This window comes from Aegilops tauschii, chromosome 2 (assembly GCF_002575655.3).
Source record: "Aegilops tauschii subsp. strangulata cultivar AL8/78 chromosome 2, Aet v6.0, whole genome shotgun sequence".
Lineage (NCBI taxonomy): Eukaryota > Viridiplantae > Streptophyta > Magnoliopsida > Poales > Poaceae > Aegilops > Aegilops tauschii.
The window spans coordinates 37,913,866-37,931,315 of NC_053036.3; the positions used below are offsets into that span (position 1 = coordinate 37,913,866).

Consider the following 17,450-nt stretch of genomic DNA (forward strand, 5'->3'; position numbering starts at 1 on the left):
TCCCGTGAGTCCCTGATCTTGGTCGTACACATTTGCGTGCATGATTAGTGTACGGTCAAATCGGGGGCGTCACAATTATGGTGGAGGGGGGCACCGCACACGGTTAAAAAATCAAACGATCAATTGTTGTGTCTATGGGGTGCCCCCTGCCCCCGTATATAAAGGAGCAAGGGGGAGGCCGCCGGCCAAGGAGGAGGGCGCGCCAAGGGGGGAGTCCTACTCCCGACTCCTCCTTTCCTTGTTGGAATAGGAGAAGGGAAGGGAGGAGGAGAAAGAAGGAAGGGGGCGCCCCCCCCCCCCCTCCCTAGTCCAATTCGGACTAGTCCATGGGGAGGGGTGCGGCCACCCTTTGGGGCCTTTCTCTCCTTTCCCGTATGGCCCATTAAGGCCCAATACGAATTCCCGTAACTCTCCGGTACTCCGAAAAATACCCGAATCACTCGGAACCTTTCCGAAGTCCGAATATAGTCGTCCAATATATCGATCTTTACGTCTCGGCCATTTCGAGACTCCTCGTCATGTCCCCGATCTCATCCGGGACTCCGAACTCCTTGGTACATCAAAACACATAAACTCATAATATAACTGTCATCTAACTTTAAGCGTGCGGACCCTACGGGTTCGAGAACTATGTAGAAATGACCGAGACACGTCTCCGGTCAATAACCAATAGCGGAACCTGGATGCTCATATTGGCTCCCACATATTCTACGAAGATCTTTATCGGTCAGACCGCATAACAACATACGTTGTTCCCTTTGTCATCGGTATGTTACTTGCCCGAGATTCGATCGTCGGTATCTTAATACCTAGTTCAATCTCGTTATCGGCAAGTCTCTTTACTCGTTCCGTAATACATCATCCCGCAACTAACTCATTAGTTACAATGCTTGCAAGGCTTATAGTGATGTGTATTACTGAGTGGGCCCAGAGATACCTCTCCGACAATCGGAGTGACAAATCCTAATCTCGAAATACGCCAACCCAACAAGTACCTTTGGAAGCACCTGTAGAGCACCTTTATAATCACCCAGTTACGTTGTGACGTTTGGTAGCACACAAAGTGTTCCTCCGGTAAACGGGAGTTGTATAATCTCATAGTCATAGGAACATGTATAAGTCATGAAGAAAGCAATAGCAACATACTAAACGATCGAGTGCTAAGCTAACGGAATGGGTCAAGTCAATCACATCATTCTCCTAATGATGTGATCCCGTTAATCAAATGACAACTCATGTCTATGGCTAGGAAACATAAGCATCTTTGATCAACGAGCTAGTCAAGTAGAGGCATACTAGTGACACTCTGTTTGTCTATGTATTCACACATGTATCAAGTTTCCAGTTAATACAATTCTAGCATGAATAATAAACATTTATCATGATATAAGGAAATAAATAATAACTTTATTATTGCCTTTAGAGCATATTTCCTTCACCTCTCACATGCATACATCATATCAGCAGTGTTGTCTTGAACAACAATGCTTTGCTCCGAAGTACTGTCAATTGTTTTGCTCTTCGTTGGACCGATCACAGGAGGAACATGTGTACAAGGATTTGCTACATCATCATCTCATCCACCTCCACCATAAGAGCCATCATGATCTAGATAGAACATAAGGTATTTGTGCCCCTCCCTAACAAAATTCCCAATGCAATTTGTGTCATTGTTCGTCAATATTAATTTCAGTCCATCCTCATTTATTTGCATTCCAGGTAGCAGCAACAGTATGTCTATTCTGCCTGCAGTCTCATAACCCAATACCTCTATTAATACATACAACGTGTCCATGCAGGCAACACTGGCATTACAGTAGTCATAGCAGACCTTGCGACCATTCATATAAGACCTGATGTATCCATTGTCAGTGGAAACTCCTCCATGGATGAACTCAATGGTGTAAAAATCAATGTCTTCTTTTGTAGGACGAAAAGAAAAACACCAATTTTAGCATCCGACAAAGAACCCTAAGAATTTGCCTAAACCGTAACTAAACTTGCGCCTAAAGTACCTAAATTGTATAACATATCCGGCCAAAACGATCGACATGGTCATAATACAGGTACTTACGAAGCAAATGCGAGAGATTATGGAGGGTGGTTGAATCTTACCGTACGTGGGCACAGGGCCGCCACTGTGTCGTTCAATAGGTGACATCGGCGCCATTCACAGCGGTAGACGACGATGTAGTCGCCGGCTCGCAAAATCCCTCGGGAACAACCGCCTCTCGTATCCGCGATCACGTCGATCACCACCCACCGCCGCCAGCCATGGTCATCATCATCGAGGAATAACAGAGAGCGACGAAGGTGAAGGCTCGAACTGGAAACGATCTGATTTAAGCGGTCCGGCTGGACCCGCTCACGAGGATGACGTGGCACCCGTCTCTGCGCCCAGCGTATGCTGAAACGTATGCAGGACCGTATGTGTAGCGTAATGGCAAGTATGAGGACCGTTTTGGAGCAATCCACAAGTCGCGGGACTGTTTTGGAGCAGGCCGGCGAGTTCCATGACCGTGCGTGTAATTTACTCCGCGAGGCACGATGTGATTCATGTTTCTTTTTCGATATACGACCACGGACAGCGAATTCGGCCCCTCAAACGCCTATCGATACGTTTGCGGACAGTGATTGGTCACGTCTCAAATTTGCTACTCTGCATTTGGATATCTCATACTATAAACATTAGATCCATACAAAAGCATACAAACGACGACATCTGGGTGAGCCTCCGAGGTGCAATGTACATCATCGCTGGTGCTCTCTCGATGACGCCTTCTCTAGGTCTGTCCAGAACCTGCCTTCCACCTGCCGACCTCCACTTGGCGCAAATGGGTGGGGGTACGTTCAGTGGTGAATCCAGGAAGAAAATGAAGAGTGGGCTCAAAGTTAACGGCGAGAAAATGACTCATTTTGAAGAGAGAAAAAATATTATCTCCTAATCCTTTGTTGAATAAGCTAAGATTTTGCCAGAATACTACATTGCGTTTGAGCCCTTACTGTTGTGGTGTTTTCCTATTGTAAGACTCTGTAACAAATGGAAAGTGTTTTAAGCCAATAAGTACCGACTAATGGTTCCCCGCTATCTTATCGCTACTTGTTAGACCTAGACATAGCAGAAACATTCACAAGAAATAAGAAATTTATTTACATAGCTCATGTGTTGCTTTGCTGTACAGAAACAGTGCAGTCCATGTGTGTTTATCGATGAAACCGCACTATAATGCTGTATTGCATCTGGACTGTTCTTCTCGATCACTAGCGTTTGAGCTCGTGCCTGTAAATTTGTTATTTTTTCGATGTGATGGGCAGCTTTTCAACGTTCTGTCTGAATTAGTTGGTGAACTCACCGACCTTGAGAGAAACTCTGCAGAAATTGGTGCACTGGTTTAGAAGTGTGTTCGTCTCCTCCTTCCCAGTCTTCCTGTATGCTCTGGGCTCCTCTTCTTGGAGTTGCCTTGCATCAACCTTGCGTAGTCCTGCGCAACTAGAGTGGATCAGCATAGATCGATAGATTACTAAACACAAGCATGGAAAATAGAATTATGTCTGAAACTATGTGGCAGCAACAGGCAGCAATAAAATTTCTTTCGCTTGCTGCTAAGTTGATAGTTTAATTGTATCATTTCTGCAGAGAGGATTCTTAGGAGATGGAAAAGAAGGTAGAACAAACAGAGAGAAATTACATGTGAAAGAGACAAGGTTTTGTGCAGTGTAAACCGTACTGCTTTTCTGTTTTCTCTATTTATTCATCGGTTACAGACTAACTTTACCTAAGAACGGGCGTTGGACCGAGTTTAACGATCATGCCATCCCATAGCCATTCTTCCTCCTTCCCTACATAGCCGCCACGATTACCTTGATCCGTGCCATCCCACAGAGTGAACCAGTAGTAGCAGCCCGACTTCTAACGAAACAAAGCAAGGACTTGGCCAAGATGTATTCAGGTAACAGAAAATCAAACAAGCTAAGGGAATTTGCATGGGATTATATAGGCCAACAAATTATGGAGATGGGGAACGATGAATGTTTGTTTGTATGTCCACAAGTACACGAGTTACCTGTGAAATGCTCACCGGTGAGATGGAAATTTAAGTCCCTTCTATTTACCGTTGATGATTCTGTCGGCGGGCTGGTGGAGGTGCAGCATGATGAGGTTGTTGTTGCGAAGAGTCACACCCATGCCAAGAAGAACATCCAACCGAGCCCGAGAGGGCGACCTTGCCATGGAGAAGCCAATGCAAGCGGTCTCTCTAGGCAAGAAGGCCTCGAAGCTGTTCACTTCAAAAGTTTCTCCATGTCATTTTTTGGAAGTATACTCCACGACCATTCACGCCGAGGAGGGGGGGGGGGGGGGGGGGGGGGGGGGGGGGGGGGGTTCAATCAATCCTTTCCTCTTGCCCTGACCAGAAATGCACAAACTTGGGGTTTTTTAAAACCAAAAGAACTCAATCAGGCATCTTCGTTGTGAATTTCCAAAGGCATCAATTTCGCGTGACCCTTGACGAGTTCCTCTGAAGCTTCTTCCTCGAGTTGGTGTGAGTAGCTTTGTTACCTCTAAAAGTTACCACTTCAAAGTTGTAAATACCATGCAAAGTATTGGTACACCCACAACTTTAAAAATAACTGGATGGCAACTCATGATTTTTATTGTTGTTGTTGTTGTTGAAACATACGCATATGTGATCTACTATTGAATCCCTCGCCGAGACAAAGTCCGAGCACGAAGACAGATTATAAGCAAAGAGAAAAACATTTTGTATTCTGAATTATCATTTAAAGTGCTGATGATTCAGCCCTATTTTAAAATAGCAAATCACCACAAAACTGAATTACCAGCTCCGATGTCTTATCCTTTGCTAATGTATAATTAGGAATTTCTGCAGTTCTTCTACAGATACTGCTTATACAAACTGGCTCTTGATGTTTCAAATCGATCCTTGATAACAGGTATTGAGAAACAGTGCTAACGTGCAATTAATCAGATATCCAGTTACTGCCAATGTAATTCCTGCTCAGATCTTAAAACGGACAAAGAAAATGATAAACATTCAATCAAATGATGAAGAAGGCAGCAAAATATGTGTTCGCAACCAAAAAACATGATGGAGACTGCCATGACAGGACACAAGGACATTTCCTGTGATGACGACAACGCCATTGATGTAACCTTTGCTCCCTTTTACAATCACAGTTTTTCTTCATTTTCCATCAATTTTTGGCTACAAATTGTTGCAAGAACACATGGGGTAACATCTACTTATTATATCATATTAAATTACAAAACCATGCCAAATAGCTCGCCTGGACATCAAGTGAAACACGCTGATCTGGTGGGACAAGCCTTGACGCCTTGGTTTCTAGCCAGTTCAAATAAATATGTGACAAATTTGATCTCAAAACCGTGTCAACCAAGCAGGCTTGCGTTCAACCAGTCCCTGCAAATATGCAACGGAAAATAATGCAAACAGAGGAAAGTAAGCACTCAGTATGGTTATAAAAAGAAAGCACAACTGCTTTGTGGGGTAATAGAAACTATAGCTTCATGACAGTTGTAGACTCTTCCACTTACTTGCTGATATCATCGAGGTGGTCGTCGAAATCAACAACTTTCTGCCATTTCTTCGTGGTAACATGATCAGCTAAGACCACATTTGTAGATGGCTCTTTCAGTTTGAGCTGACTACTTCCATCTGATCCAGCCTGACGCCAGCTTTTTGATGAATCCCTGGTGTATAGCTGCACGTGCCATGAAACAATGTGTCATGAATCATACAAGCTAAAGAAACAGAATGACATTGGCGTTTTTATCATGACTCTTAGCCAGGCAATTTAGTCCCTCACGTTTTCTCTGTTTTTTCTCACAACTGACTGTAAGTGGTAACAATTTTGATTATTTCCATAAGTAATTCAGGGCCTGGTTAGTGTTTTTCCCCCATAATGCAGGATGCAAAATGTAACCATATATTGAGTAAGCTTTACTAGTGTAGTCAAGGATTGTAACCCTGCCTCGTGGGTCCTAGTTGATATGTATGGTACAAATGCACAACGACAAAATACTTCCGCTGGAGTTTCTGAAAAAAATAGTACTCTGCAGGGAGTTATCTAAAATTCATCCACAGTGTATTATTCAGAATATGCAGACTGAGCAAAATCCATTCAAAACATGCAGATTGAACAAATCTCAGCCAGTGGCCACTTATACATAGGAGATAGGACTACAAGAACTACAATTTACAAGTCAGTAATTGATGAGCATTTGGAGATATAAGCTACTAGCATAGTCCTTTACTGAAAAGTATTCCCTCCATGGCATAATATAAGAAGCTTGCAAAAACGTCTTATATTGTGGGACGGAGGGGGTAATGCATTGCGATGCTTAATCTGATGCTCTACTCATCACCAGATTTATCAGCTTGCAGAGAGATTTCAAGGTCATTGAAGTCCAGCATTTGCTTCTATATATCCAAAAAACTTAACCTAACAAGTTAATATGACAACTCCAAAACTGATTCTTAAGTCATAAGGTAATGAAGTAACAGTGTAACACTGCAATCTCTGTTGGTAGGTATAGAACACATATGCCCAAACAAATTGCTGCTACTCCTGCTTTTGCACTAGAGGTGAACAGATTGCACCAGTGATTCATAAACCCAAGCATAATGCTTCTACTCTCACTTTTGCACTGAAAGGCGACAGATTACATAAATAATTATTTCATGCAGAAGATGGCTGCTTGCATTTCATGGCATTAAGAGGAGCATATGGTATTTTGCATATTTGTTCAGCAACTTTTCAAATTAAGTTGTGATAATAATTAAAATATATGTCTTGCTTGTAGTGGTTAAGTTCAACAAATATATGTTAGTGTTCATGTTAACTCTTAGGTAACTTACTGACTTGTGAGATGAGAAGTGGTTGTCGCGTGGAAGCAGTGCTTATTAGTCGAAAGTTATTCACAATGATTCAGAAAGTATACACTTGGCTAGCATATATAGGTAGTCTAAAATTTGACATACTCTATGCTTGCCTCACTAAGGCCCTGACTACGAGCAGCTGTAAAGCAAACTTTCTCTTCTCGGAGACTCTGCCACAGCTAGTTAGCTCCAGGTAAAATGAAAGAAAAGGACTAGGGAGAGAAAAGAATGCTCATGTTCGACCATTCATCATTTCCAAACAAAATTAGCTGAGCATTCGAACCAAAATCTCACCCTTCCAAACAAGACCCAAGTGTGGTACCTTTACATTTAAAAACTATTTTATGCAGGCATAACTTGAATATTTTAAGCAAGTAGACAGCATAGAATTTCTCTAGGAAGAAGTGAATTGTCTAGTGGGACTCTCACCACCAAAGAACACAAGTCATGAAGTCAATAATATTGGCACTGCAAGATCTATTCCATCACTAGGTAGAAGTGAACATATGGTCTTATTTTCATAGTTAATTGTAAAGACTTGGAAGATACCTCAGAAAACATACTAATCTGTTGCTATCAATTTAAAAGCAATGAAGGGATACTGATTTTCATAGATCATGGGTAGAGTACCTGAACAACGGCATCGCGACTGCTCCCCTTCACCACCTCCTCGAGCTTCACGTTGTCCAGCTGATCAAACCAACACAAAATCAGAAAGGAGAACCCCAATCAGCACCCAAGCGAGATCTCCACACCCCAATATCTGCGCAAGACAGGGGGAACAGAGGACAGCACCCACCAGCAGCACCGCGGCGCGGGGGAAGTAGCGGAAGATGTGGTCCCCGACGCGCTTGGCGACGGCGGGGAGGTCGGCGTCGTCGCGGCGCGCGTTGGCGTGGTAGTATCCGACGACGGCGAGGCCCTGCGCCTGGAAGTGGTCCTCGACGAGGGTGAGCGCGAGCTCGAGCGTGGGGAGCAGCGGGAGGTGGTGCGGCTGGTGGGAGAGCGGCACGGCGTCGGCGACCGAGACGACGGCCGGGGAGGCGGCCGGGTCCGCCAGGCGGCCGACGAGGAGCCCGTTGACGGCCGCCGCCGGGTGCTTGAGCGCGTGCAGCGCGAGCTTCACGTACGCCGCCTGCGCGAGCTCGTACCGGCACTCCACGCCCATCGCGATCCGCCGGGGAGGCCGCTTCCGGTCGGGTTTTCGCTGCCTCTCTCGTGCGCGGCGGCCGTCGTCAGATCTGGATGGAGGGGATGGGATCGGAGTGAGTATCAATCAGATCGGCTTTGGAGCTTCGGATTTGGAAGGGGAGAGGAGAGGCTCCCGTTGCTGGCCGTCCGATTGGTCATCGACGATTTATCTTGTTTATTTTGGGTCCCGATAACTGCCACACGTGTGGTGTATCGGGTGGTTGTGCCGCACGCCTCGTGTGGCATGGATAGGAACTCGCCCGCACGACCGCGTTCGGGCGCGCAAAGCCACAGCCCGCACGTCCGGTGTGTGGCAAACCCGCCCAAACGTTCGGGCCAGACGACCACGCTGCCCGCACGACCCAGCTGTCCCGGCATCCTTTCGATCCCCAGTCCCGACTGCCGCCATCGTCTCCCACCTTTCGATCCCCTACCTTCATCGCCGGCCTTCTCTGGTTGCCATGGCAACCAGAGCAGATCCGTAGGGCCTTCCCACCGCTAACCACACCCCCCCGCCCTCCAAAGACAACCAGCTAAAAGCAGGTGAATCTCCGATCTCCTACTGCTTCTCATCCTTCTTCTGGGCAGAAAATTGCAAATTTACCAACGAAGGTGGCGACTGGATCCACGCTATCGGGGCAAAACACTACATGGTTTTGTGTGTCTTCGCATTTGCCAAGCAGCATACACCAGATCTGCCATGTACTACGCTAGAGTTAAGCTTAAGTTCTCAGTTCGCTTGGTGCAAGTAGTTGGTAATGAATGGATGCGTAGGAATCCCTAAAAAAAGGAGAGAAATGAGAAATTTGGAATAAAGGGGGGTAGGAAAATTAGTTGCCACTTGTGTCTAACGTCAGTTGCCACCTATCGTTGCCGTTAACTGCCACCATGTTAACCTGTTGCTTGCCATCCTATTGTGGTGGTTGTTGCCATCGAATCGAAAGGATAGCTGTCATCCAGATTTTAGAAAAGAGAGTGGATGTCCATGTCCTACTTGCCATGATGTGTTGGTTGCCTACGCATGAAAATGTGATAAGACTGCCGTGTTATCTTGTACGTGCAAGCAGTAGAAGAATACATTTTTTACGGATTGTTGATGCGTTCTTGTTCATGCAGTGATTGAGAACACACTGGCAGAAACAAAACGCGGAAAGAATGAATCACGAAGATGGCGCTGATCCTTGGGTTTCTCAAAGGCCAGAAACGCCCCCTTGGGATGCAGCAGAGTACAGTCAACTCATTTCTGCAGGGCCGTTGCTGCCACTACTGGAGCAGTACGCGGGCATTGGTATGATGCATGATAACAAAGAAAAGAACATTTGCCATGTTCGCGATGATGAAGATGACATTCTACTTATGTCCTACACTGTCATTTTTCGCAGGTTCTTATGACCAAAACACACTCAGGGGGGCACCATGGCAAGTTCAGTCACAGGGCGCTAACACTGACAAATGTACGGGCAGCCAACTTCAACTAGCTAATGTGGTAACGCATACGAAAATGAAACATACTGGTATGGACATGAAAAATAAACTTGCAAAGGATGGCAAAAGACTCACGAGTTATGTCGGGAAAAATGCAGAACCTTCATGCAGCACGTGGCATCAGGCGGCACCCATGTACCTGCCATCGACGTCATACACAGTTGAGTCCATAAAAAAGTGAAGTTGCAGACGGTGAATTAGCAGAAGGAGCATAGTTGACAACTGCAGTTGCCATCCGTGGACAACTGCAGTTGCCATGTCTGGACAGCTGCAGTTGCCATGCCTGGACAGCTGTAGTTGCCATGCCAGGACAAACTGCAGTTTCCATGTATGATCAAAAATGTGATTGCAATGTACAAACAACCGTGGATGGCAAGGGTGAACAAATCTGTGTGGCATGGTTGGACCACTGCATGTTCCATGTTGAAGAAACTACAGTTGTCATGCATTGACCAACTACTACCATGATTACAGGTTATTACGGTGGTGCTACCTCGGCAAACGTCTCATGGCAAACTTCACAGATTGCAGACAGAGCACGTCAATTTGGTGTGACAGACCACACAAGATGGGCACATGCGGCACAATAAGGTAAGGAAATTTGAACCACAAAAACAGAACTGCATTTGTTTTTGTGGGAATAGCATGTGAGGAAAAGAAGATTTGTAGCAGTGATGGTGGAAAAAATCAAACAGAAAACGCTAACAAGTGGTCGTGTGCAATGACTCATATATTGTCTTCGGGATTTGCCAATTGCTAAAAGCATGTGTGCAGCACTAATGATTGATCGCATTTGCCTAGTGAGCTCAAGCCTAGAATACAAAGTTTTGATGCTAGAATATACTGGTTGCCATGTATTGGCAACAGTATTTGCCATGTATGTAGGACTGCAGCTGCCATCGATATAGAATCCAAGTTTTGGTACTGAAAGGAGCTGGTTGCCATGCATTGGCAACAGTAGTTGCCATGTTTGTTGGACTGTAGCTGCCATGACTGGAGAACTACAGTTGCCATGTATGTCCACATGCAGACTCACGGCTTGCTGTTTGAATGATGTCATGCCAAATCACTTGCAGTTTATGTACTCTGTTATGATAAACATGTCATTCAAGCAAAATCTTACGCTCGTACCTGTTTTTTTATTACAGGGCCTTCAACTACAATCAACAGCGGCACGGGGACATCTACTGCGGGGAGCTCTGACCGCACCGAAGACGCGTTACACCAGCCAGCCAACAATCATGCTGCAAACAATGCCGAGTCAGAGTCGGAAATGGCAATCATTCCAGCAATGCCGACAAGCACACCTTTGAACACAAGCACTGGCAACACTCAATTAGATGAAAGTGCCGCCAATACTGAAGTGAATGATAAAACTGATGACGAAGCACAAGGGGATGAAGATGATGGGCAATCAGAGATCATGGTACCTCAGCCACCTTACGTTGGGCAGAGATTTGAATCGTTCACAGAGGCAAAGGAATTCTACCAGACATATACAATTTAAAAAGAAAAATATCAGTTGCCATCATGGTATTTTGCAAAAAAGAAGCTAACGTATGTTCCTTCAATCATCAAGTTGGATGGCATGAAGAAGGAAAAAGTTGCCATGTATTTCTGTTAGTTGCCATCTATATGTGTTAGTTGCCATCTAGTTATGTTGGCAGTTGCCATCTAGTTATGTTGGCAGTTGCCATTTAGTTATGTTGGCAGTTGCCATTCTAGTTATGTTGGCAGTTGCCATCTTGTTATGATGGTAGTTGCCACAATGTCACCATCATGGTTGCCATGCATGCTCAAGGAGCTAGGAGTGTTTGCAAAAAAGTAGTAAAAAAGTACCATTAAATGGAGTCGACAACCCTTCTGGTACATCTTGTTTGAGAATGCATCATGCAGGAAGTCCGCAATGAACTTACACCAATTCATGTTCTTCACTTCTTTCAGTTTTGCCTGCACGACACAAATTTCAGGACAAGAAGTTGCTGCATCAGAAATCAAAATGGGAAAACATCAAAAAAACTGGCAGTGACTAGCTTACATATGACATAGAAGTCAAAAGATTGAAGGAAAAAAGGAAGGAGTAGAGATAGAGCATTCACCAGGATGGGGAAGCATTTGTTGCTTGGGCGAAGAGATGTGGTCGGCGCAAAAACAGCTGAGATCAGGTACATGAGTAGCTTCATCTTAAAAACTTCGCCATGGGTTTTCATGCCCTCCAGCGAATTTGCCAGCACGGTCGTGTTCGGCATGGATGTCATCCCAGGAAACAAACGGGCAAACAACGTTTCCTCAATCGTATTATTGACCTCATACGGGACTTTGATTTCTCCACGGGGCACACCCAACGTGCAGAACACGGATTCCTCGTCTAACGGCAGTCTTCCACGTCCCGGAATCACAAATTCCCTGGAGGCGGGCTCGTAAATCTCACCGAGCCAGTCGCATACAGGGTTCACTAGATTCTTGCACCGAACATCCATCAGAGCCTGCATCCCCAACTCAGCAGCAGCTCCCTTCTGGTCGTCGGTGAATCCCTCAGTCAATATAGTCAGGCGTTCCTGTGAAGCCCTATTGCGATTACGTTTCTTCTTCTGCAAAACAGAGAAATGATCATTTGTTGCCATGTTTCACTTGTTGGGAATCGTAGCATAATTTTAAAATTTTCCTACGTTCACCAAGATGCATCTATGGAGTATACTAGCAACGAGGGGAAGGGAGTGCATCTACATACCCTTGTAGATCGCGAGCGGAAGCGTTCCAATGAACGTGGATGACGGAGTCGTACTCGCCGTGATCCAAATCACCGATAACCGAGTGCCGAACGGACGGCACCTCCGCGTTCAACACACGTACGGTGCAGCGACGTCTCCTCCTTCTTGATCCAGCAAGGGGGAAGGAGAGGTTGATGGAGATCCAACAGCACGACGGCGTGGTGGTGGATGTAGCGGGTCTCGGCAGGGCTTTGCTAAGCTTCTGAGAGAGAGAGAGGTGTTGCAGGGGAGGAGGGAGGCGCCCAAGGCTGTTGTGTGCTGCCCTCCCTCCCCCCCTTTATATAGGCCCCTGGGGGGGCGCCGGCCCCAAGAGATGGGATCTCAAGGGGGGGCGGCGGCCACAAGGGGGGAAGGGGTTGCCTTGCCCCCCAAGGCAAGGGGGAACTCCCCCTAGGGTTCCCAACCCTAGGCGCATGGGGGGAGGCCCAAGGGGGGCGCCCCAGCCCACTAAGGGCTGGTTCCCTTCCACTTTCAGCCCACGGGGCCCTCCGGGATAGGTGGCCCCACCCGGTGGACCCCCGGGACCCTTCCGGTGGTCCCGGTACAATACCGGTAACCCCCGAAACTTTCCCGGTGGCCGAAACTGGACTTCCTATATATAATTCTTCACCTCCGGACCATTCCGGAACCTCTCGTGACGTCCGGGATCTCATCCGGGACTCCGAACAACTTTCGGGTTTCCGCATACATATATCTCTACAACCCTAGCGTCACCGGACCTTAAGTGTGTAGACCCTACGGGTTCGGGAGACATGCAGACATGACCGAGACGCCTCTCCGGTCAATAACCAACAGCGGGATCTGGATACCCATGTTGGCTCCCACATGTTCCACGATGATCTCATCGGATGAACCACGGTGTCGAGGATTCAATCAATCCCGTATACAATTCCCTTTGTCAATCGGTATGTTACTTGCCCGAGATTCGATCGTCGGTATCCCAATACCTTGTTCAATCTCGTTACCGGCAAGTCTCTTTACTCGTACCGCAATGCATGATCCCATGACTAACGCCTTAGTCACATTGAGCTCATTATGATGATGCATTACCGAGTGGGCCCAGAGATACCTCTCCGTCACACGGAGTGACAAATCCCAGTCTCGATCCGTGCCAACCCAACAGACACTTTCGGAGATACCCGTAGTGCACCTTTATAGTCACCCAGTTACGTTGTGACGTTTGGCACACCCAAAGCACTCCTACAGTATCCGGGAGTTGCACGATCTCATGGTCTAAGGAAAAGATACTTGACATTGGAAAAGCTCTAGCAAACGAAACTACACGATCTTTTATGCTATGCTTAGGATTGGGTCTTGTCCATCACATCATTCTCCTAATGATGTGATCCCGTTATCAATGACATCCAATGTCCATAGTCAGGAAACCATGACTATCTGTTGATCAACGAGCTAGTCAACTAGAGGCTTACTAGGGACACGTTGTGGTCTATGTATTCACACATGTATTGCGATTTTCGGACAATACAATTATAGCATGAATAATAGACAATTATCATGAACAAAGAAATATAATAATAACCATTTATTATTGCCTCTAGGGCATATTTCCAACAGTCTCGCACTTGCACTAGAGTCAATAATCTAGTTACATTGTGATGAATCGAACACCCATTGCGTCCTGGTGTTGATCATGTTTTGTCCTAGGGAGAGGTTTAGTCAACGGATCTGCTACATTCAGGTCCGTATGTACTTTACAAATATCTATGTCTCCATTTTGAACACTTTCACGAATGGAGTTGAAGCGACGCTTGATATGCCTGGTCTTCCTGTGAAACCTGGGCTCCTTCGCAAGGGCAATAGCTCCAGTGTTGTCACAGAAGAGAGTCATTGGGCCCGACGCATTGGGATCACCCCTAGGTCGGTAATGAACTCCTTCATCCAGACTGCTTCCTGTGCTGCCTCCGAGGCTGCGATGTACTCCGCTTCACATGTAGATCCCGCCACGATGCTTTGCTTGCAACTGCACCAGCTTACTGCTCCTCCATTCAAAATATACACGTATCCGGTTTGTGACTTCGAGTCATCCAGATCTGTGTCGAAGCTAGCGTCGACGTAACCCTTTACGACGAGCTCTTCGTCACCTCCATAAACGAGAAACATATCCTTAGTCCTCTTCAGGTACTTCAGGATATTCTTGACTGCTGTCCAGTGTTCCTTGCCGGGATTACTTTGGTACCTTCCTACCAAACTTACGGCAAGGTTTACATCAGGTCTGGTACACAGCATGGCATACATAATAGACCCTATGGCCGAGGCATAGGGGATGACACTCATCTCTTCTATATCTTCTGCCGTGGTCGGGCATTGAGCCGTGCTCAACTGCACACCTTGCAATACAGGCAAGAACCCCTTCTTGGACTGATCCATATTGAACTTCTTCAATATCTTGTCAAGGTATGTACTCTGTGAAAGACCAATGAGGCGTCTTGATCTATCTCTATAGATCTTGATGCCTAATATATAAGCAGCTTCTCCAAGGTCCTTCATTGAAAAACACTTATTCAAATAGGCCTTTATACTTTCCAAGAATTCTATATCATTTCCCATCAATAGTATGTCATCCACATATAATATGAGAAATGCTACGGAGCTCCCACTCACTTTCTTGTAAACACAGGCTTCTCCATAAGTCTGTGTAAACCCAAACGCTTTGATCATCTCATCAAAGCGAATGTTCCAACTCCGAGATGCTTGCACCAGCCCATAGATTGAGCGCTGGAGCTTGCACACTTTGTTAGCATTCTTAGGATCGACAAAACCTTCCGGCTGCATCATATACAACTCTTCCTTAAGGAAGCCGTTAAGGAATGCCGTTTTGACGTCCATCTGCCATATCTCATAATCATAGTATGCGGCAATTTCTAACATGATTCGGACGGACTTCAGCTTCGCTACGGGTGAGAAAGTCTCATCGTAGTCAACCCCTTGAACTTGTCGATAACCCTTAGCGACAAGTCGAGCTTTGTAGATGGTCACATTACCATCTGCGTCCGTCTTCTTCTTAAAGATCCATTTGTTTTCTATGGCTCGCCGCTCATCGGGCAAGTCAGTCAAAGTCCATACTTTGTTTTCATACATGGATTCTATCTCGGATTTCATGGCTTCTAGCCATTTGTCAGAATCCGGGCCCGCCATCGCTTCTTCATAGTTCGAAGGTTCACCGTTGTCTAACAACATGATTTCCAGGACAGGGTTGCCGTACCACTCTGGTGCGGAACGTGTCCTTGTGGACCTACGAAGTTCAGTAACTTGATCTGAAGTTTCATGATCATCATCATTAACTTCCTCCCCAGTCGGTGTAGGCACCACAGGAACATTTTCCCGCGCTGCGCTACTTTCCAGTTCGGAAGGGGTGACTATCACCTCATCAAGTTCCACTTTCCTCCCACTCAATTCTTTCGAGAGAAACTCCTTCTCTAGAAAGGACCCGTTCTTGGCAACGAAGATCTTGCCTTCGGATCTGAGGTAGAAGGTATACCCAATAGTTTCCTTAGGGTATCCTATGAAGACGCATTTTTCCGATTTGGGTTCGAGCTTTTCATGTTGAAGTTTCTTGACATAAGCATCATCCCCAAACTTTTAGAAATGACAGCTTAGGTTTCTTCCCAAACCATAATTCATACGGTGTCGTCTCAACGGATTTAGACGGTGCCCTATTTAAAGTGAATGCGGCAGTCTCTAAAGCATAACCCCAAAATGAGAGCGGTAAATCGGTAAGAGACATCATAGATCGCACCATATCCAATAGAGTGCGATTACGACGTTCGGACACACCATTTCTCTGAGGTGTTCCAGGCGGCGTGAGTTCTGAAACTATTCCACATTTCCTTAAGTGTGTACCAAATTCATGACTTAAATATTCTCCACCACGATCTGATCGTAAGAATTTTATTTTCCTGTCACGTTGATTCTCGACTTCACTCTGAAATTCCTTGAACTTTTCAAAGGTTTCAGACTTGTGTTTCATTAGGTAGACATACCCATATCTACTTAAATCATCAGTGAGAGTGAGAACATAACGATATCCTCCGCGAGCCTCAACACTCATTGGACCGCACACATCGGTATGTATGATTTCCAATAAGTTGGTTGCTTGCTCCATTGTTCCGGAGAACGGAGTCTTGGTCATCTTACCCATGAGGCATGGTTCGCACGTGTCAAATGATTCGTAATCAAGAGACTCCAAAAGTCCATCTGCATGGAGCTTCTTCATGCGCTTGACACCAATGTGACCAAGGCGGCAGTGCCACAAGTATGTGGGACTATCGTTATCAACTTTACATCTTTTGGTATTCACACTATGAACATGTGTAACATCACGTTCGAGATTCATCAAAAATAAACCATTGACCAGCGGGGCATGACCATAAAACATATCTCTCAAATAAATAGAACAACCATTATTCTCAGATTTAAATGAGTAGCCATCTCGAATTAAACGAGATCCAGATACAATGTTCATGCTCAAAGCTGGCACTAAATAACAATTATTGAGGTTTAAAACTAATCCCGTGGGTAGATGCAGAGGTAGCGTGCCAACGGCGATCACATCGACCTTGGAACCATTCCCGACGCGCATCGTCACCTCGTCCTTTGCCAGTCTCCGTTTATTCCGTAGTTCCTGCTTTGAGTTACAAATATGAGCAACCGCACCGGTATCAAATACTCAGGAGCTACTACGAGTACTGGTAAGGTACACATCAATTACTTGTATATCACATATACCTTGGGTGTTGCCGGCCTTCTTCTTGTCCGCTAAATATTTGGGGCAGTTCCGCTTCCAGTGACCACTTCCCTTGCAATAAAAGCACTCAGTCTCGGGCTTGGGTACATTCTTTGACTTCTTCCCGGTAACTGGTTTACCGGGCACGGCAACTCCCTTGCCGTCCTTCTTGAAGTTCTTCTTACCCTTGCCCTTCTTGAACTTAGTGGTTTTATTTACCATCAACACTTGATGTTCTTTTCTGATCTCCCCTTCCGCTGATTTCAGCATTGAATATACCTCGGGAATGGCCTTTTCCATCCCCTGCATATTGTAGTTCATCACAAAGCTCTTGTAGCT

The 17,450-nt window shown here is 45.8% G+C and overlaps 1 protein-coding gene across 1 annotated transcript; it reads right to left on the minus strand.

Moving 5' to 3' along the window:
- Positions 1-5,183: 5,183 nt before the first annotated feature.
- LOC109756835 (ER membrane protein complex subunit 8/9 homolog) lies at positions 5,184-8,247 on the minus strand. The gene is made up of 4 exons (XM_020315674.4): positions 7,720-8,247; positions 7,551-7,610; positions 5,576-5,742; positions 5,184-5,441 (listed from the first exon to the last, which is right to left on the minus strand). The coding sequence occupies exons 1-4, from the start codon at positions 8,086-8,088 to the stop codon at positions 5,411-5,413; spliced, it is 627 nt and encodes a 208-aa protein (XP_020171263.1). The 5' UTR covers positions 8,089-8,247; the 3' UTR covers positions 5,184-5,410.
- Positions 8,248-17,450: the final 9,203 nt, after the last annotated feature.

Excerpts from the sequence above, each read along its gene's own strand:
- LOC109756835 (XM_020315674.4), bottom strand. The coding sequence starts at position 8,088 with ATGGGCGTGGAGTGCCGGTACGAGCTCGCGCAGGCGGCGTACGTGAAG. Across the intron at positions 5,743-7,550 it reads GTCGCGATGCCGTTGTTCAG|CTATACACCAGGGATTCATC; the intron begins GTACTCTACCCA and ends TGGCACGTGCAG. Across the intron at positions 5,442-5,575 it reads CACCTCGATGATATCAGCAA|GGACTGGTTGAACGCAAGCC; the intron begins GTAAGTGGAAGA and ends GCATATTTGCAG.